Raw genomic sequence first — 23,085 nt, forward strand, 5'->3', positions numbered from 1 at the left:
AACATTGCAAAGGTACATGCCAACAAATTATGTCTTGGGGAAACATCTGTGCCTTTAATTTTTAAAGGGACACAAATCATTTCAAAGACTACATAGATATTTATGTGCATGCTCATATGGTTCGTAGGTGCTAAGCTATATACTTTGCAAAGAAGAAAAAGGAGGAGGATATGGTTATTTTCAAATGTTGGCAACTAAGAAATAACTGTGCTCACATATGCTCTGTGGCACCTAGTTGCTATGATAGTGTACAGAGTACAGATTCTCGCTGAAGTAGAAACAGTATAGCTTTAGTGCAGTGTTTTCTTTCTTTTTTTATGTACTTGGGCAGCAGTGCTTGCTGCAACTGGGTGCCTCCTGCTCACTCACACAGTAACCGGGTGCCCTCTCTGCGTCAGTGTCATAGTGTCAGGGCTCAGGTTACACTGGAAGCTTTTGGCTGCAACTTAAAAAAAAAAAAAAAAAAAATCAGAGACTGAAGGACATAGAGGACAGAAAGCAGCAGCTGTGTGATTTTGTGTGTGTGTTGTTCCTACATGTTAGTGTTTCATTCTGAAGATATCTGAAAAAGTGCAAAATAATCAGGTGAGTATCTATTGGACAAGCTTAACTGTTTGTGTATTCCTTTGTATATAGCTCTCGATCCCTTTTTGATACATTTATTTTTTGCTTAATAGAGAATCACATGCTTAAAACTAGGTGTATCGGTAACCTTGTCCTCACTGCACTGTACTCACAGCTGTGTTTTGTGGTTGTAAATAGTATGTTATTTTGGTGAGATGTTACTTTTGCAGCGATCTTGCTATATCTGGCTGTTTGTACCTATGCAAACTTTTGCTGTAAGGTGAGAAGTGAAATATAAAGGGCGCCGCTGCCCCTGGAAGTGTCATACATTTATTTTGACTCAGTGTGCCCATGCACACACAGTGCATAAAGGGAAATCTACATTCTTTGGTCAACACTTGTTGAAACTTTTAGATGTAGTTGTTTTTTCTAAGTTTAGTACTGTTATTAGGTGAAGCTAAAACTACATCAGTATTTGGTATGAAAAATGATGTGACAATCTAATTCAGCATTTGGGGGGTTCATTTTTATTTGCACCTCGGGCTGTAATCTGCAATTATAGGGTTCAGTGTAAAACAAGACGTTAGCGTATTTAACTGTGACAATTACACCTTTCTTTTCTATAGTTTTTTTTTGTTTTTTTACAAGATTTGGGTTATTATATTTGTTAATAGCAAAAGAATCCCAAATAGCAAAAGTTTGTGTTTTTTTTTTCATCTTTTCTTATTGTTATGTTATAGTCCTTACAGCTATTTGGCATTCAGTGCACATAGCATGTATGTTTCATTTACATAGTTAAAGGGGCACTTCACCTTTAACTTATAGTATGATGTAGAGAGTGATGTTCTTAGACAATTTGCAGTTGGTCTTCATGTTTTATTTTTTATGTTTTTAATTATTTAGCTTTTTTTTTAGAAGCGATCCATTTCAGAAATTCATCAGCTATCTGGTTGCTAGGGTCCAATTTACTTTAATGAAAGAATATAAATAGCAGAGAGACTAGAATAGAAATAATAGTAAAAAAGGTAGCAATATTAATAAAAATTTACCCTCACAGCAATAGATTTTTGGCTGCCAGGGTCACTGGCTGCCATTTGAGAGCTGGAAAGTAGGAGGAGAGGATGCCCCATGCCCATGCGTACTGATGTCACGTACTGATGTCACGTACGCACGGGGCGCAACCCGAAGTGGCACGGGCCGCATCGCTGCACCCACAGGCTCAGGTCCTTGTGCTCTAGAATGGATATAGGTGGGCCCCCTAAGGGGTGCTGAGGAGCCCTGTCCTTCCCGACTGCATATGGTGGGCACAGCATTGTATGACTTTCGGGGCACAGCATTGGCCCAGATGCAAGTGCTGGATAAATGAGCACTGAGCGGCATCATTTTGCATGCTTTAGCACTTGGGTCTCTGTGGCTTTTACAAGCATACAAGGAGGGTATTGATCAATGCACATCTTCAGCCCCGTGATTTATTTGTAATTTATTCTGCGCAAGAGCATACATTTTTAAAAACAGGCAAACAATTACTTGTTCGCACTTTGACCCACCCCTCTCTAGCTTTATAGGGGGTAGATACAAAGGGATGAATTTTGGGGTGCTACAACCACATGGAATTTTTGGCCTTATTCCTGCAAAAGTCGCATCGCTGGCCTGGAGCTGGCCAGCTTGCTGTATGGGGGGGCTGTATGGGGGGGGGGTTTAAAATACCGTGGCCGGCCTGCAAACTATTTAGGGGCCCTGGCCACCAATGTTAATTGGAAAAAAAAATACCGTGACACTGATATAATTTTGAAAAATACCGTGATATAAATTTTTGGTCATACCGCCCAGCACTAGTTCTTCTTACTAATCTGCATGGCTGATCTAATTATTAAATATTATTGTTACTTTATATTACTTATTTTTCCATTCAGGTCCTATTCATATATCGCTCTTTCATTCAAACTGCACCCTGGTTTTAAAGGTAATTTGGATCCTAGCAACAAAATAGCTGCTGAAACTCCAAGCTGGGTAGTTGCCAAACAAAAACTCAAATAATTAAAAAAACTATAAATAGTAAAAAAATGAAGACCAATTGCAAATTGTCTCAGAATATCACTCTCTACATCATACTAATAGTTAACTCAAAGGTGGACAACCCCTTTCAGGCAATACATAAAATATACAGTATGTATTACTCATCATTTCTTGTTCGTACTTAACTCCTCATTTACCACATCCTAACAGAAACTGATATCTGTATTGTTTAGGACATAAAAAAGGCTCTAATTCTTCTTCTTCTTTCTGATTGCTGATTCCTGCTAATGAGCTATCAGCCCCTGCACTGGCCACATCAGTGAGTCTCTTAAGGGGAAGATGTGGCCATTCTCTCTTGTATGCGTTATTGTAAATACCAATACCAGTACTTTTGTATAAGAATAAATGTGGCACGAATGTGAAACCCTTTAATGGATAACTACAGAGAATATTTTAACGTAAGATTTCCAGAGTTTGGTGTGCCGCTTAAGGCTGACCCAAACCCTGTGGACTAAAACATCAGCCAATGGGCTTCTACCTTGGCCAAAAGAATGGGTATTTGATGTCATAAAAAGCAAGATAGAGAATACATCTCATTAAGATCTCTCAGAGCTACCGTGTCATGGGTCTGGATCCATTTTCCCTCTCTTTGTAATAACAATGGTAATAGTCCCCGTGTTTGTAATAGTAATAAATTGCAGAACCAACAATTGTTCCCCAAGTAACATATGTCAATGTACTGTATAATCCTATATATACTGCGATAAATATCCTCAGTGTGGAAATAAAATGCTAAACCTCATAAATTGTATCCCCATGTGTCACACATAACCACATGTACCCAAAACGTATCAAAAATGAAACTCTGAAACAAAAATAAAAACAAAAATAATTCAATTCAACTTTAATTCCTAAAAAAAGCAAGATAAGAATACATCTTATTAACAACTCTTGGGGCTACTGTGTCAAGGGTCCATATCCTTTTTGCCTTTTTTCCCAATAATATTTTAGCCCTATTGCCCCCTCTTAACATAGCAGAGTGACAAAACTCAGGCAACAATTACCACCATGTGTCATTGCCCTAAGGCTGAACCAAACATCTAGCCCTATGGACCAAAGAAAAGATTACATTGAGGGCGTGTGCAAACCTGGTTGCCACTGATTGCATTAACAGCCTAATCAGCCAGATCTAATATGGTCAAAATAATAGGCACCCGATGTCCATGAACATTCTAAATTACCTATTTTCATCTTTAAGATCTTCACATTAATTAGTTAATGTGAACATAAAAATAGCTCTTGTCAAGCCAAGGTGGTTGCAATAGCAACAAAGTATAAACACCACATATCAACAGAACAAACAGTGATCAACCAAAATAAAATTGTTAAATCCTTGATAAGTAAAGCACAATGTTAAAGGAGGACTAAAGCATTTTTGGGTTTCTGTACCAGCCCAAGGCAACCACAGACCTTTAGCAGGAATATCTGTGCCCCTGAAGATGCCCCCTGTAGCCCCCCATTTTCTTTTCTGCTGATTTCAGTTACCTGAGCTTAGGAACTGATATACAATATACTGTATACATGAAATAGAATTGTCAAAATATAAGGCTGATCAGTAAATAATACAGATAATTAACTAACACCAGAATTTAATAGCCAGCCTTGTAGCATCAGATTATATGACAGGTAAAATTCACTTTCAGCTTAAAAATTTGCAATGACCCCTAAGCTCAGGCCTGGATTTGTGGCGAGGCCACAAAGGCCCGGGCCTAGGGTGGCATGGATTTGGGGGTGGCCTCTGGGTGCCCTGCAGTCAAATCCGGCGCTGCCTAAGCTTAGCTTCTCAACAGCTGCTTAGAGCATACTGAGCAAGTGAGTGTCACTGACACTTCTAACAGAATCCAGTATGATGACTTCCCCCCCCCCGTGACAACTTTCAAGGCCTGGATCATTATAGAGATGCTGAACCTTTAGACCAGTGCAATAAGTTCAGTATATAAAATACGGCAATTCTAGCCACATTCATTTTTATGGTTTACTTCTCCTTTAAATAGCACCAAAACAGAAATTAAATGAGAACCAGTGTCTGATCAAAATATTATATAGTTCCATGCCTAATCCAAAATCATGTCATTCGTTTACACTGGATTATGTCTGGAGGCAGCAAACCTATACTGTAATGGCAATAACAATGGACTCCTTTTATGCCACAGGATGCACACAGAGGCCACTGTTACTACCATGTTTTTTTCTCTGTGGATGCTAAATATTATATTTAAATTTGTTATAACTGTATTGCTTTATATGTCTATCCTACCTTGTTCTATAACTTTTCTTAACTTTCATGCCTTCGTTCCCTGTAGTCTGCTGTTTAACCTTTCACTTAATTGGTCAGCTGCCAGTGTTTCGTTATGGAAATAAACTCACATGCTAACAGGCAAAGAGAAAATATTTACAGAAAGAAGTGATGGTGATTTCAGTCAGAGTGTGCTAGGAAAGGCAGTGTTGTGCCAGGCAAAGCTAAGCAGGGAAGGTTAGAATATCTGATATATATAAAATTACAATTGAAGAAAGGAGCAGCACCACCATGCAGATCCACTGTATTTATATCATGCTGCAGCCAGCGTTTCAGTCCCCTTGGGAGTAGTTCAGTGTAAAAATAAAACTGGGTATTGAAGGGGGGCTACATGGGACATACTGTAATTGTTCAATTAGTCAGCTTTTGATCCTGAGCACACAGGTCAGGATCAAAAGGAAGGTTAGAGGGCTGAGCTGAATAGAGGAAGTAGAGTTCTGGTTATTATGTTAGACATCCATTTGTAGATGACGTTTTTGAACAACTAACTATATTAAAAACATTTTTAAACATTTTTTATTTTGCACAACCTATCTATTTACCTAGTTTTATTTTTACACTGAACTGTTTTTTTAAGGTGAGAGAAGTAAAGTTTTGGACTTATGGTCCTGCAGTGTCTATAGTGGCAGATAGAGGCACTAAGTTTGCCTGGGAGCATTAACCCATAGGAACCAATAAGATGTTTGCTTAACTAAGTGACCAGTAAATGCAACCTGTTGATTGGTTGCTGTAGCACAGTAGCAAACTTTGCATCTTTTATTGCATTTCCTTAGCACAATGATTATTAATGGGGTATAGGTAGAATTCTCCCCAAACTAGAAGTTAGAAAGGACTTCCTTGAGCAAAAGATTGAACTTGAGCATTTTCTTATTTTGTTTTCTAGCTGAACTAATATCAAAATGTTTGTGTTCAGCTGAAACAACAAAAAATTGATGTTTTACCTGAAATAACAAATTGCATAAGGTGCCAAAGGACTGCTAATCACTTTAGTGATTGGTGGAATAAATCTATTGCTTAAGTCCCACTTTATTGTCTGCTTGACCATTGCTTGTAGAAAGTAGTAGTTTAGGGCAGTGGACAGTAGGTTTCACTTATAAATGACGCATTGTGTGCAAAATGCAACAAGAGAATGCAAATTGCACATTTGGGTGCACTTTAAAAGGGGCCCAGCGCACACAGGTACCTAGCCATCGCCCCTCCCTGCCTGCTCATATATGCGCGCTAATGTTATGCACACCCGCTGCTTAATATTTAGCACTTGCCACAAGATACTCATAAGCAGAAGTACAAGTATCTGTGAGGAGAGCCAAAGCATGCACAATTTTGCATCTATTAAAATGACGTCCACTTGTGTTAAATATTGAGCCCTTGTAACTCCACTGTGACAAAACTAAAACTTAAAACACTATACAAAATGTTATAGTTTTTCTGTGATCATACAGAACAAGACTTTATGATTTCACTTTAGACATACAACCTAAAATGACTAAACCTGTCACACTAATAGAAATTGTTTTTAGAATATATCACTTGCTAAAGTGCACCACAGCACAATGTGACTGTAAGTAGATCCAAATAATGGTATTTTTAACTCATTCTTTTTCATCCACAGGTCTGAAGATGGCAGAAGCCCATCAGGCTGTTGCCTTTCAGTTCACTGTGACACCAGATGGCATTGATTTACAGCTAAGCCATGAAGCACTACGACATCTCTGGCTGTCTGGGTTGGTTGCCTGTAGGAAACGCCTCATCACACTTAAGGTAAAAAGTTGCAGTATTTATAGTAAATAATAATATAGGGCAGGCACCTGTAATTAGTGAATTACATCACCCAGTAGAGCAACATTAACATGAACAACATTACCATTATATGCAACACCTTAGGGTTTATTTACATGCAGGGCAGGGCAGCAAATAACACTTGTGCACTCTCCCCCTTCCCTGTAGGTAGCAGAATTGACTATGTTTACACTATGAATATATTGCTACCTGCATTTGGCAGTGCTACATTTATGAGCTAAGACAAGTAGGCAATCCCTCCATCCTGTCTGTACAGACTTAATTGGGGCCCTATGGCACCATGAAGGACAGGGCTGTAGCTGTCGGGTCTATATAAATGTCACTGCCATATTCTAATGTAGAAAAATGGATGTTGTCCTCTTTAAGTGAATGCAAAAACAGAGCTAATGGCACAACAGGAGGAACCTTTTTATGACGTTTTATGCTAATTCTAATTATTGTTAAAGCTCAAAGAATTTAACATGTAAATTAAGAACACTCATATATCCTTTATATACATTTAGCCCGGTTTTTGTTAACTCTCCCAGATTGTTTGTGGGGCTTGTTCATTTATATTTATATATATATATACAGTATACATACCTGCATTTTAATAAAATAAATCTTAGAACCTTGTCCTCTTTTTCTAGAGCAATCTACCATAGCTCGTCTGAAAAGTAGCACATCAGTCAATGTTAGGCATATTAAGGGGCACATTTACTAACCCACGAATGGGCCGAATGCGTCCGATTGCGTTTTTTTTCGTAATGATCGGTATTTTGCGATTTTTTCGGAAAATTATCGCGACTTTTTCGTTACCAATACGATTTTTGCGAAAAAACGCGAGTTTTTCGTAGCCATTCCGAAAGTTGCGATTTTTTCGTAGCGTTAAAACTTGCGCAAAAAGTTGTGATTTTTTCGTAGTGTTAAAACTTGCGCGAAACGTCGCGCCTTTTAAGTTTTAACGCTACGAAAAAAGCGCAACTTTTCACACAAGTTTTAACGCTACGAAAAAATAGCAACTTTCGGAACGGCTACGAAAAACTTGCGTTTTTTCGCGCAAATCGTATTGGTAACGAAAAAGTCGCGATAATTTTCCGAAAAGTCGTAAAGGTGGCGAAAAAATCGCAAAAAATACGAAAAAGTCGCAAAATGTTCGTTTTCCAATCGGAATTTTTCCAATTCGATCAGAATTCGTGTTTTAGTAAATCAGCCCCTAAGAGTATGATTGATTGCTTGGTCTTACAGTTTTCTAAAATAGAAAGTGGTTTGCTATAATATTCAAGTAAGGTTTCTCTACAATGCTAGTGTAGATTCTTAGAGATTCAATTTAGATAAATAAGTATAATATTATGTTTAGGCTCCTTCTTATTGAATAAAAATAGGGTATGTCTTTTGAGGCTGACATGTTTTCTACATGGCTCAATGACAAGTCATCATCATCATTTATTTATATTAGCGCCAGCAAATTATGCAGTGCTTCATGATTCAAAATTAATGTAAAAGTGTAGAATTCAATGTCCTATTCAGCAAGTTGTAATGACTGCATAGAACATTAAGCAGTCTACTTCTTTCCAAAAAGGTTAAATCCATGAATACAATACTACCATTTACAATGGCAGCTAAACCAATATAGTTTCAATAACAGAATTTTTAGGAACATAAAGTCAGTTTTGTATAATTATTTCTAGAGATGTAGTTGAATGACCCATATGAAGTAACAACTGTGTTATTTAATTGAAGCAATGACTGACAAATCACCTATGCAGTAAAGCTGACGCCAAGCCCTATATATATCTCACATGTTGGTTAGGATAAAGAGTTTTTACTTCAGTTTTTATTATGCTTTGATTACAAGATGGGTCTAGAAGATTTCTGAGCTGATACAAATTGTATCAATGCACAATCCTTTCACATTTCCTTTTTTACACACAGAGCTCTGTGCTGAGTGGAGTGTACCCAGCTAGCCCTTCTACATGGTTTGCTGTGGTGGCTATGACTCTTGGTTCATTATATGGCAAGTTGGATCCATCTCTAGGACTTATCACTAAGATCAACAGCATTCTCCCAGGAAAGTGAGTGACTGTTGAGCAGCTTGGTGTGCGGCTGTGGTAGTGTGAGTTTGTTTATAAAACACAGAACTGTCTGAAAATGTTACATTGTTCATTGTATGTTTGGGTTGTATATGGTGAAGGCAGTGGCAAGTGGCCTGGAATTTTATTAAATTGGCACATCTTCTATACTACTGTCAAGAAGCACCTTACTGGAGAACATGAAAGCAATCACCTAGCTGTGTAATGCAATAATTGCAAACATAATGCATTCATGCTGTGTACAAGACAAAGTGCTGTTCCAGTATGAGAATGTACTGGGGGTGATCAGCTAATATTTGCTTTCTCATTTACAAAATTTTCTGTGTATTGTAAAGAAGCATATGTTTCAGGACAAGCGGCTTCACATACTCCTAACATAACCATCAGCTGGAGTGATAAATCTTGCTGGACAAATCTAGATATAACAGGTGCCAGGAGAATACTACCTGCTTGGGAGCATAATCTGACCTGTAATGTTTGGTAGAGGAACAATACTACTTGGGTAGTTTGGAATAGACAGAAAACAAACCTTAGCATCACAGTGTGTCATTATATTTTTGGCAGTTCCTACTACCAAAGGGAGTACAGGCCGTTGTAGCAGCAAAACAAGAGCCAACTTCATAATAATATACTTTGTTTTGGAATTAAATGTTGGACAGGCAGGTGTCAGAAAGCTTTTCAAATAATTTCCTGATAGAATGGAATATAACTGCTCACATCCCTGTCCCCATTTAGCTATCCGTTTAAACAGCTAATTATATAAATGATGATTATATCAATATATATATTATATCTTTTGTTTACAGGTCAATTTTAGCACCAGTTTCCCGCACAGTCCTCAGTGCTGTGATCTTTTCATCTGGTGTCTGGGTATCTGGAATCCTGATCTACCGTCAGACTCTTCGTATACTTTTATCTTATCATGGATGGATGTTTGAACCACATAAGAAAACAAGTATGAAAACCAAAATCTGGGCGGTAAGAAAACTTGCAAGTTAAATTACATTAGTATTGTTATAGTTACCATAAAAGACAATGGCCATTTTCAGAGTAATATATATTTTAATGATATGGTTTATTACTAAAAGGTTTTAATATAAAAACTGTACTATGATATTTCAGTACAAAACTTGTGATACAGTTCCATGCATTACTATGTAGAGGGATGTCATTTGGTCTTGGAAATCACCACACTTTCATAATTGGATATCGTCTGTTAATGCTTTATTAATACTATTAATGCTTCAAGTAGCAACTAAAAGATCTCAGGCCATCAAACTGAGACATTATGTAAGATTTTGCGTAGATAAATGGTAATGCACATGTGGCAAGAAATTCCATGCAACACAAAGGCACCTCACGTGGCTTTTCTAAGTAGAGAAAGTGCGAATAATGTCTCATTCAGAGTATTTTCTTTTTTTACAGTGGCATTAAGAACTAGAAATAACCCATAGAAAGGTGACTTCATCACTAATGTTTATGAGCATATTTGTTTATAAAACTTGCTTACGTAGTTCGTTAATGTTGGAGAAGGAGCGCTTACTCAATATGGTCGTTTAATACAATATAAAGGGCCCAGACATAGAAGTTTGTCCACTCAGATCCACCCAGAGCACATAAAGGCATGCCTTAAAGAATGATTGATCTTCTGCTACAGAATTTTCCCTAATCATTTGCGAAAAATTGAAAACAGCTTTAGCCATTTTTTCCATTTTCTTTTCCACTGGTTTAAATGAAAACTTTTCTTTTGTTACTTCTCAGAATGAAACCAGTCACTCTGTTGTGTATCTTATATGGTTCTCGGTTTCTAATGGGCACACTTTTTATTGATTTGAAAAATACTGGTTAGAGTTTTACAAAGCCATGTTTATGTTTTATATTTATGTTTTACCTTTGCATGAATATTGCAAAACCTCATGTGTATTGGAATTAGAAAAACAGCAGACAAATAGCAGAAAATAAAATGCATAGATCCCCTTAATGATAGATCTGATTATCTTGTGGTTTCTTTCCTTGTCTTTTATTGTTATTGATTTTTTGTTGCTTCTGTATAATCTTTAAAGGGTTGTATGAAGATAATGTCCAGCCGTCAACCAATGCTCTACAGCTTTCAGATGTCTCTTCCAAAGTTGCCTGTTCCCCCACTGGAGGATACAATAGAGAGGGTAAGGAGATTGCATTTAGATAACTTTGAGTAGGATGATCAGCATGAAAAGAAAACATACCGTTATGTAAATTACTAACTTTGATTGTTAAATAAGAGCTATATAAAGTAATTGGTCTGAAACTGGGTGCCATGTATATACTAGGTGTTCTGGACTTACCTTCTGTGTTTGGGATGCTCAGTATTCACAACTGGATTAGGGATGAGGAAAAATGCAGTTGCTTTTTGCAGAATTCAGATTTGAACAACCAAATCTAATCTAAACCCTGGTATAATGTGGCTTTAAAATACAGCTAAAGGTAACACATTTTTGTGGAGGATTTGGTAGCCAACTGAACCAGAAAATTATTAATTGTTGAAGGTCATACTGTGCTTTGCAAAAATATCAGCAAAATAACTTTGTGGAATCTGTAACTAGGGATAGATCAATAAGAGAAAAGGTAGGTTTTCTAGTGGTATTCGTTCCCTTTGCCTTCATTTATTGGCTTCCGTTTATTTTTTCTGCTCTCCTTGTCATGCTGACAGTATCTGCAGTCGGTGCGTCCTTTACTGGACGATGACAAATTCAGTGAAATGAAGATCCTGGCTGAGGAATTCCAGAAAGATCTGGGGCGGAAGTTACAAAAATACTTGCACCTTAAGTCCTGGTGGGCTTTAAATTATGTAAGTATCATAAACCACAAACAGGGCTGTTATCCAACAGTTAACCGATTATATACAACTAAAATAGAAATGTTGCATATAGGAAATAGGCCATTTTACAATGGCCATGCTTTCCTTCCTTGTTTTCTTCAGGATTCAAAACTGTGTCCTGTTCAGTTTGCTATATAAATACGTAAGATTATGAGTGGTACTGTAGGGGAACCAAAGAGTTAATACCCCTGCTGGCACAACAAGTGTAGGTGTCTCTTTCCTTTCCCTTGAAGGATATGTTCCTATAGACACAGGGGTTGAGTGACCAGTTTCTGTCCATAGTTATTTAATGAGAGAGAGCATATGGCTCTTCCTCTTTGAATTCCACCTGGTGTTTTGGGTGAATCTGCTGGGGAACCTGGAACCTAAGGCCCCAGTAAGACTTGTGTCCTACAGGAAGTCAGCCCCTTAGTGAGGTCAGGGAATAGGAACCCTATGAATGAGGTGTAGAAAATGGATAGCAGAATTTCATCTAGCACACTCTAGTAGTTGTTGGCTCGATAGGGTAGGTAGAAAGAGCAACATCAACTCCACCAAAGAGTAGTTTGAAGACTGTTTCTCCTGGGTCATACCTTGCCTAAAGTGATGGGACACTCAGCTTGGAATGGGACCCACTACTGGTAAAGGTGACTTATTCCCTGTAATTGTTTTATTGCTTTACCACTCACTGAATGATGCCTTATCATTGTTATACCTAAAGGGAGTACATGTTGCTATCTGTTAATAAACAAATTTAATGTTTAAGAATCACTAACAACCTTTATTGTTTAAAGCAACTGTATGTGTTGAGAGTTGCAGGTCAGCCTTACATGACCCACCAGCTATTGAGTGGGCTCATCTGAGAGATAGGGTCATTCAGTCAGGTCTCTATGCACCAAGTAAGGTATTAGTAGGTGGTGTTGCATGATGGAACAGATTAGAGTGGGAAAGGATAGGCTGTAAGAGACCTGGAAACAAGGTTGTCAAGCAATCACAAGAGCATGGGAAAATGGAAGACAACATCTTCCTTATAGTAAGACCTTATGTTTAGAGTCCATGTAATTTACACTGTTGACGCATCAAATTTTACAAATGCAATTTCTAGTTAACATAATTGTAATTCTGTTGCTAAGGTATCATCTCTACAGCTCAACTATATTGTCTGGAAAATGAAATATGTTTACATTTTTCCTCTCCTGCAGGTCAGTGATTGGTGGGAAGAATACATATACTTGAGAGGTCGAGGACCAATAATGGTGAACAGCAACTATTATGCAATGGTTTGTACCCCTAAACCTTCCATTTGTATTGTTGTTATAGCATATTCTGCTTTTCCCCTGTACAATGCAGTGTCCCAAAACACCTCAGCCACCAGTGCCATTTGATATAAGAGTTGCTGCCATGGTTTACAGTAGCAAAGTTAGCATTGCCCCTTGGATTTGGCAAATATGCAATCTTGAGCTTTACAGGATTAATACACGGGACATTTTTCATGTTGATTTTTGTTCCCCTACAGATCAAAGGGCCAGATTATTGTTGATACAGTTTATTTGTGAATGAAAACTCTGCTACCTGTAGTACCTTTTTTTTTAGCACATCCTGATTAACCATTTCAGTAAATAAAATCAGGCTAGAAAAGATTTCGGTGATGTTTATTAGGGGTAGTATGACAAATGTTATTACTGTTACACCAACCACAATAGATGCGTAGCTAGAAAGCATATCTTCAGCCAGACATAACTGATTAAAATGCCTTATGCATTCTGATGAAGATATGCTTTCACAATGCATTCTTCCATTAAGGCTTATACACACGGGTGTTTCGCCCTGCATTGGAACATAGGAGAACTCCACTGCAGGGGAGCCCGAGTGCTTAATGTGTTATAATCATCTTTCTCAGGCTATATGTTTGGGTTTGTCTTCTGTTTTTTGGCCTTTGCTCTATGTCTCCTTGTTGGTCAGCAAATCTGGGGAAATAATTTTAAATTGTGGCCAGATATACCTGCTGTCAATCTAAAACTCTTGATCATTTTGCATATATTCTAAATTTATCATACTCAAGTTAATATGCCAAAAACTTTGTCAAATTTGATGTTTTGCACTTTAGTATTGATGAATGTACAGAAGTGAGGGGGACATGCACATTTGTGGATGAAAGAAAACTGTATCTTGCTCCAACTTGGCCAGTGTTCCTATACACATGGCAGTAGTTGCTACTGCCCAACAGCTGTTCAGTTTTGTTTAATTAGATCTGATCCAATGTTTGAAAATTACAAAATTGAATGATCCTAGTGGCCTTTGCATAACCAAATATATCATATTCAATCAATGATACTAGTTTTCCTGTAGTCTAGGAAGCTCCACTAATACAATCACGCTTCCAACCATCGGCCTTTTAGTTTACCTAGCAGAGGATTGTCACCCATTTTGTCTCCCATTTTTGTACTGTTTTACATATCTAGCTTTCTCTCTCTTTCCTTTGCATCTGGGTATATAGGATTATTTATACGTGACCCCATCCACAAATCAAGCTGCCCGGGCAGGAAACGTTATTCATGCCATGCTACTCTATCGCCGAAAGCTGGAAAGGGGCTTGATACCTCCAGTAAGTAACATGAGAATATGATATCCCACTCTGAAAGAAAGACTGGGAACAGAATACACATATGGGGGTTACGTAATAAAAGGCACTATGTTTGCCCAGTAGCAGTAACCTATAGCAACCAATCATCAGTTAGCATTTACTGGGAACCTGATTAAAAACAAACATCTTATTGGTTGCTTTTGGAAACTGCTCCTGGACAAACTTAGTGACTTTTATTACATATGATTAATGTATACAATAAATGTAGACATGTAGCTGTGTATTTAGTAGATAGTGGTGGGTGGAGATGAGAAACACAATTAAAACTGAAGATTCTCAACAAATATCTATTAAAAAGCGAAACCAAGACTTATTGGTAGGGAGATTACACATCATAATGAGTAGAGGAAGATTTTTAAGTTACTGTTGTTGTTACTGTTAAGCCTTAAAGTATTACATAGACAAGGGTAAAAACTGATTAAGGTGACAAAGGAGATGTAGCTAAGAGCTTTAGAAAATGGACATGCTGAAGGCCTCTCTCTCTTCAGGTTATGGCTCTTGGCATTGTTCCTATGTGCTCTAATCAGATGGTGAGGATGTTTAACACAACAAGAGTTCCAGGAGTGGAAACTGGTGAGTAGACATACAACACTGGGGAAACCTAATATGAATTAGTCACGCTGCATCTGTGGAACATATACAGTAAACCCATTTCTGATATCCAGTAAATAAGCATGCATTTCAGTAAGGATATACAGTTCTATTTATTTATTTTAATTTTATTGTCATTGCACCAATATTTTTACTCTTCAGTCCTGCAATCTAAGTTTACTTTTAGCTATACACCTAAATAAAGGCCATATATATATTCACATTTCTTTTTGAAAGTATACCTTCTTTTACCAGCAGGTGTCATTATGGGTTTATATATTTAAAAGTTTATATTTAAGTTGCTTCTATATCTCTGATCCTTTTAACCATATTTCCGCCACTTAGTTTTATACGCTGCAAGAACTACACAACCTCTGCAGTTATATTCACCTGCATTAATAGATGCTTTGCCCAGAGCACATCTTGATATGTTAATGTAGCATACCTCATTGCAAAATTAATATTTCTGACAAATCAGAATAATTGCATAGCTGTTTAAAAGAAGTCTATAGGGAGAATTCACAAAAGTAGAGATAGCCCTTTTTTGGAGTTAAAGTGGTGGGAAAACTGGTTTAAAACACTTTCTTTAAACAACATTTTCCCATTTTTTCCCGCCATTTCCAAAATGGAGTAAAGCTCAGTGTAACTCAGATCAGTTCTAAGATCTTCTGCTTTGTTTCACCCAGTCTTCATTTTCCACCTCTGGTAGGGACACATTATTAATGGAGATTACCATACAACTAACATATTAATGGAGATTAGCAGCCTATTGTCAGGGGACAAATTTCTGTCCAACACTAGAACAATAGGGGCAAAAACCTCCTTAATACATTCATAAACAAGTAAAACATTGAAACAAGTGTAATTTATACAGACTTATATATAAAAAGTAATTACTTCACATTTGCACTATTATGCTAGTTTTAGCTTAGTGTATGAGGCAATGATAATGTTTTAAGTGAATATATTGTATAAATCTTTATTTAAAAGTCAAATTCTTAGTTTTAGCAACACTACACCCTCATTAATCACTTCACTGACACTGTGCACCCATAGCAGAACTACCTGCTTGACAGCATTGCCACAAAATAAATAACATTCATGGGAGCACTTACTGGTCAGCTCTGTATGTGCTCATGTATTGCTGATACCCAGACAGCATATCATCCATCAGAAAGAGAAAAATATACAGAGCAGCCACAACATCGCTGAATAAAAGCCACGTTTATGGCATCCATTAAAAAGACATTGTGCGAGTGTCATGCAAGGACCATACGCTTGACACGTTTCATGACAAGTTTTTTAAAAAGTGGCGTGACGCCACGAAACGCGTGAAGCGTATGGCCCTTGCATGACCAGGTGGTCTTGGTGGGTTAGCCAGATTACTGTTGGCTGGTAATCAGTAGGGGAGTAGAGAAGTAGTGCAGTAGCTTTAAAAAACTAATTCACAAAAGTGGAGACAGAGGTCTGTGAATATGGTGGAAAATCTGACAGTTCTATCTCCACTTTTATTTTGTCACCACTTTTGTGAATTCCCCCCTTTGTACCTTACTGAGGGAAGCATGTGTGTGTATAATAATACTTATAACACAGAATATTTGCAGTGCCAATAAAGCTGCATCCTTCCTTTAGACTGCCTTCAGCACTTGGTTGAAAGTCGCCATGTCTGTGTATATCACAAAGGACGGTATTATAGGTTAGCCCTGTATGAGAATGGAAACCTCCTCACTCCCCGCCAGCTCCAGTCACAGATTCAGTACATCCTGGATGACTCCAGTCCCCCTCAGCCTGGGGAGGAGAAGTTGGCAGCTCTAACTGCAGGGAACAGGTAAGTGGGGGGTTAGGGAATTTACTTGGAATACATGATGAAGAAGGTTGGGAAGAGGCAAGTGAGGTTTAGGTATCATAATGGATTATCTCTTGTGATAAGTAATAAAATAAGGTTTGTTTTCCTTCATAAAGCTAATTGCTAGGTGCAAGGTGTGCTACCTGGCTGCAACAGAACATTTCCATATATAATACATTGCTTATTGCTCACTAGATTTAATTCAGTGTTTATTGTAGTTGAAATGTTGATGCAAACTGGCACCAAATTCCAGACAGACAAACCAATTTCTTACCCTGTTAAACTTGTGTAAATGTGAAACACTTTCACATCCGCTGTTTTGCCATTATGTGTCTGGGATTTACAGGGTCCATTGGGCTCAGGCTCGCACAAACTTCTTCAGTAATGGAATAAACAGAACAGCTCTGAGTTGTGTGGAACGTGCAGTATTCTTTATCAGTCTTGATGAGGAGGAAGCTGGGTATAATGAAGAAGACAAGTCCTCTTTAAGTGCTTATTCCAAGGCCTTGTTACATGGAAACTGTTACAACAGGTAATATGTCATATGCAGCAAAGCTGATTACCTTGTGTTTGTGTGTTCCCTTCTTCTGGCAAAGGCACTCATTTCTTTTTTTATTCACACTATTATTTCTTTTAATAATTTCTCCTCACCTTCTCTCTTATTCTTAGTCTTCTTTCTTTCTTTTGTCTTCTTCTAAGCTTTAACTACATGTTTCACCCCTTATTTTACATGTAATTTTTTGTTTGTTGTTGTATTTTTAGAATAATATCTACACATGGCTTGCTGTAATTCAAGGTTTAATTATTAGGTTTTAGTTTAGCTGCAGCTTTGATCCAACTTTCAGACTACACCACTTAGCTATCCCTTCTTCCAAAGACTAAATGAGCATGGGTGGTCCCCTTTTGGTATGGCTAAATAGCTGTTGAAGTCACTGATCACCACAGCAGTTTTGATATATGTGACAGAGGAGAAAGACAATCTTTAACTTCTAGCTCTAATGGCTAAAGTATAATTAGCTTAACTTAGAGGCAACATCCCATTGTTGGAGAGGTTGGGGACGCAGATGATTTCCAGCAAAGGAAGATGAAACCTTATCAGAGTGGATCTGTTCTTCCTAGTGCAGATGGTTTGTATTTGGAGAAACAAAGCCCACAGAGATCATTAGGCAGTATTCTCATTTTGCTCCATGCTTTTAAAATTCTTTTCTCCCTGGTTGCCTAATTTTTATTGTTATCATGAGCACCATTATACCAAGACAGAAAAGTTATTTACTTGTCTCTGCATGTATAAAACATTTTGCACATTCTTATTCCTCGTATATCTTTTTATCTTTCAGGTGGTTTGATAAGTCATTTAGTTTGGTTGTGTTCCGTAATGGAAAGTTGGGTCTCAATGCCGAGCATTCTTGGGCAGATGCACCAATCATTGGACATCTGTGGGAGGTACCAAGGAACAAAATGCACATATTACACCATGATACACCATACTACTCACTGCCAAATGTTGTTACATATATAATAAGCCATATGCTTGTAACAGTATAAGGCACACATGAATTAGCTGCATTGAGTTTATTAAAGAAAAAATGCATACATTCCTCTATTCTTTATTTTTATTAAGATTTCTTCTGTATTCACAGTTTCTCTGCTTGTTTCTTCTCTTTTAATCCTTAGTTCACACTGGCAACAGACTGCTTTGAACTGGGTTATACAGAGGATGGCAACTGCCGTGGGGATGCTGGGTCCCCTCTTCCCCCGCCTTACAGACTGCAATGGGACATTCCTCCAAAGGTTGATATTTGCATTGTGTAATATTAAGACACAGCAATTTGTATTGTCCCATTCAAGATGGTATTGAAGTCTTATAGAAAAATGTAAATTTTAAGTGTTGCATACATTTCTCTGTAATAATGTGGACTAAATGGAAAGTTGTAAATGATATGCATTAAAAATGTATGTGAGTATATATGATAAATGTGCTGTTTCCTAGATTTCATGGAATAGGCTGGTGATTTTTATTAGTCTAGCAAATACATGTATGTTGCCTAAATAATGATTTTTGTTAATAGATATACCGATATATTTTTTTTTAAATCATCTTAAACCTGTATCTGAATAGTACCCAGATCTGTATCTTCCTGACCTCTGTACAGAATTCTAGTAGTTCTGCAATTATTCTAATATTTCCCTTCTCCAGTGCCGGGAGGTCATTGAACGCTCTTATGTCACAGCTAAGGCAATAGCAGACGATGTGGATTTCCACTGCCTCTGTTTCAGTGATTTTGGAAAAGGATTAATCAAAAAATGCAGGAGCAGCCCGGATGCCTTCTTTCAGATTGCACTACAGCTGGCACATTACCGGGTAATATAACTACAAAGCTATGGCAGAGGATCTAGCATTTAATATACCCTAATATAAAAGCAGCATGTTCACTCACTTTGTACATAGAAGCAGGTAACAAGGCTGTTACAGCTGTAACACAAATGTAAAGTTATTCCATCATACCACAATATGCCTGAAATGACACAACTGTGCAAATACATTAATAAGCTAACTTAAATTTGAATTTATGTGACTTATTGATTAACCTGCCTATATGATATCATTTGACTTATACATCGTCCCAGAATGTAAGTTGTTCCTCGTACACTGCGACTGCTTTTTAATATTTTGCCTTTGCATTCCTATATCTGAGGATTTCTCTAACCATTTTGTGTTACAGGAGAAGGGCCATTTCTGCCTGACCTATGAGGCATCCATGACTCGACTGTTCCGTGATGGTCGGACAGAGACAGTGAGATCTTGCACCACTCAGACCTGTGATTTTGTGAAAGCCATGGAAGACCCTACACAAAGTGTAAGCAGCAGTCCTTAAGATATATTGTCATATCAACAGCTTATTTATGACTTCAGCTGACTATTATATTATATCATATTATATAGTATTATTTTATGTAACTTCATTTCTTCCTTGAAATCTGAATTACTAATCATGTTTGACCTCTTTGACTTACAGCAAGAAAAGCGCCTGGCTCTCTATCGTGCTGCTGCTGAGCACCACCAATTGATGTATCGCTGGGCAATGACAGGAAAGGGAATTGATCGTCATCTATTTTGTCTGTATATTGTGTCTAAGTACCTTGGGACTGACTCCGCTTTCCTCCAAAAGGTGAGAAGCTGGAGTAAATTGTGTACTTGTCTGAAAGTGTCACTCACTTCAAAGCAGGGATGGTGATGAAGTGTTAAGCTAGATAGTCACCTACCCAGATGGGGTCAACTATTTTTCAGAAGTTTTTTTATAAGGGACGTGGCTGCTTAATCCCTACCTGTAGCTGCCATTTTGGCCAGTGCCGCAGAACTATTTTTTTTAATATCGAGGCAGAAAAGCAATTATCCTGATGAGATGATTTATTGTCACTGAATTATCTTTACATCAACTAATTTAAGGATGAGGAGCCCCTCCATAAGAGAGATTGCTTGTTTTTATGGGTTAGGTATTTTAACTATTTTTTCTGACTAATTAATTAATAAAAAACACTGTTTTTTGTATTATGATATGGATAACACATTACTACTTGGGGAATTAGTCTCTTTGTTTCTTTTTTGTATAAAAATGTTGACATAATATTAAAAAAAATAATAAGAATAAGAATAACAAGAACACTAATAATAATAATAATAATATTAACAGCAACATAAATAATAAAAATAAAACAATAATAATACTGATAAAAATAATAATATTCTTGATGTTTATATAAGACACAATTGCCTTCCATACACTTATTGCACATGCATTCATTGCTGTCATTCTTTAACATTAATAATAACATTTATTTATTATCACTATGCTTAACAAAGACCAAATATAAGTGAATATTTCCTTCATCACATTGTGATACAGAAGCCACTAGGACACACGCATGGTGCATGGTACATGGTGGTTTTTTGACTGTCATGGTTTTTCACTGGGTCAGATTGCTTGGTTTTACTTTCTATAATAGTGATTTCCATGTTATTCTCTCCTACTACCATTTGAGTGGATGTGCTCATTTTCCCAAGCAGAATCACTTTGTTGAGCTGGAGCAAGAAGAGCCTTGTTAAGACTTGCTCAGAGTAAAATATCTAATCTGAGAAGATGATGATTTTTCTTGTGGTATTCCAGTGTTTCTTTTTTTTATCTTGTAGATGAAAAGATGTCTCTTTTGACTCTATCATCTCATCTTCTGATGATCTAATTTACACTTTTTAGGTACTCTCCGAGCCCTGGCGTCTCTCTACTTCTCAAACTCCACAGCAACAGTTAAAATTATTTGACTTGGACAAGTTCCCCGACCACGTGTCTGCAGGAGGGGGATTCGGACCGGTTAGTAAAGGGGTTTAAAAAGCAAGTAGTATATATCTGTTGCCAATGAGTATCAGGAGGAACAATTCAGTTATGTGGAGATTCTTGCAACCATGAGACAAATTGCAAACTAACCACACTGACTAGTAATGAAGGAAAACTTCTAAATGTCCCTGCTTTCTGCATTAGTCTTCAATTCAATAGTATACTTCACTTATAAAACAAGTTAATATAGGTCCCATTTCACTATCATTTTCTGAGGTTATGTTTTCTCTAAAGAGAAGTGAGTCAGAGTTGCCTACCAGTGTTAGATATCTTGCATACCTTTGTGATAACCCAAGTGCCCTGGACTCATTTCTGGTAATCATCCATACCTCTCTCAGCACAATCTTGCCTACTAACAATAACAACTTTAACCTTGTCATATTGCAATATCTAGACCCTATGCTCTTTACTTTTTCCCCCTAGGTTGCTGATGATGGTTATGGTGTTTCCTACATTTTTGCCGGTGAAAATTTAATCACTTTGCACATTTCCAGCAAGTTCTCCAGCCCTGAGACGGTAAGAATGAGACTTTGGGGGAAGTGAGCGGCTGAGAGGGGGTATATTGGGGACAACAAACAGCTATAACAGCTATAAAATGATTCATTTTTTATTATGGAGTCAAGAAACAAAAAATGTTTTTAAAATATGTACATAAACCTGCAGTTAGAGAATATTCTAAACCAGAGACCAAATGACAGGGCATAGCATAATGTGCATATTTGTATTTATAGAAACAAGGGGTGCAGCTATATTGGTTTTCATGGTTAAATAGTCAAATAGTCAACATGAGCAAATGTGCAAAATGTACAGTCTCTGTTTATTCATTGCAGAAAATCCTGAGCAGGTAAAAATATGGCAATATAATTTTAGTACGTCTCTTATTATTGGAGCCTAAACCATCAAGCAAGTATGTTTGTTGTAGAGAGAACTTTAAATCCCATTTAATAAAGTGAAATAAAAAGAAATCCTAATTAATTGGATCTTTTCATTCTGTGCCTTGTGTGTGTAGTTTGCAGCAAGATGAATACAAAAATATCTGCCTGGCCTGTAAGTCCTGTGTGGTCAAGGGAAGCAAGGCAGGGGCCTTAAGTATTTTTTTCCCACAACAAACCTAAAGAAAAAAAAAAAGAAAAAAGAAATGATCACATTCAAATGATTCTTCATTAGAAAGTTATTGCAGATAAACAGTTGATGGTGGGAATGGCTGTCCTGGTGGGCACTGGGCAAATGTAGGTTTGTCCATTTTTTTTTAAAATGGCCCTGATGCTGGTGATGCCTTTGCAGTTAGTACAGGTATGCAAGGAACTAGTTGATAAATCCATGCTGCCAAGAACCAAAGAATTATACATGCATAACACTGTAATTGCAAAAAAGGAAGAACAAACATTAATGCTAGCTTCTTATGCATCTTTTTCCCCCCTAAGAATTCTCACCGTTTTGGACAGCGAATCTGTCAGTCTATGCGAGATCTGGCTCAGCTGCTCAGTCCCCCGGTCACAGTGAGGCCATGAAATGACTTGTTACTTCTGCTAACTTGAAGAAAGCTACAATGGTTATATACACTGCTAACATGTACATTTGATGACTGCTGTGTATCCAAATTATACTAAAGCAGGGCAGTTAATGAGTATGTTATTTTTTTTACAGTGCCTTCACTAAAATGGATGTTATTGATTGTAATCACATTGTGTCACCCAAGTATCACATAACTTACCAGCACACTCCATGCAACCTTACAAGAGAGGGCAACTGCTCTTATGGTCACAATATATATATGTGCAATGCTGTTTTATATGTGGAGCATCATTCTCTTCCTGTAATTCTTTTACTGTAATTACACTTCCTGTATTAAACTTCCTAGACTCCCAAATATTTTTTTAGTGGGTGTCAGGTGCTTATTTATTGACAAGAGGCATGCTTAATTTCCATGGTAACATACTTTTAAAAGCACAGAACTGGTTAAATTACT

At 37.3% G+C, this 23,085-nt stretch overlaps 1 protein-coding gene across 2 annotated transcripts; it reads left to right on the forward strand.

The window, feature by feature from the left end:
* The first annotated feature begins 538 nt into the window (after positions 1 to 538).
* On the forward strand, positions 539 to 22,988 carry cpt1b (carnitine palmitoyltransferase 1B). Of its 2 annotated transcripts, none has more exon segments than NM_001079298.1 (19): positions 539 to 585; positions 6,549 to 6,697; positions 8,651 to 8,790; positions 9,615 to 9,786; positions 10,872 to 10,973; positions 11,498 to 11,635; positions 12,847 to 12,924; positions 14,142 to 14,249; positions 14,777 to 14,861; positions 16,512 to 16,707; positions 17,072 to 17,257; positions 18,063 to 18,168; positions 18,400 to 18,516; positions 18,923 to 19,087; positions 19,449 to 19,583; positions 19,743 to 19,895; positions 20,979 to 21,092; positions 21,540 to 21,632; positions 22,541 to 22,986. In NM_001079298.1, coding segments are annotated over 18 exon segments (2,316 nt in total). In that variant the 5' UTR covers positions 539 to 585; positions 6,549 to 6,556; the 3' UTR covers positions 22,628 to 22,986.
* The last annotated feature ends 97 nt before the right edge of the window (positions 22,989 to 23,085 follow it).

Source organism: Xenopus tropicalis, chromosome 3 (genome assembly GCF_000004195.4).
Source record: "Xenopus tropicalis strain Nigerian chromosome 3, UCB_Xtro_10.0, whole genome shotgun sequence".
Lineage (NCBI taxonomy): Eukaryota > Metazoa > Chordata > Amphibia > Anura > Pipidae > Xenopus > Xenopus tropicalis.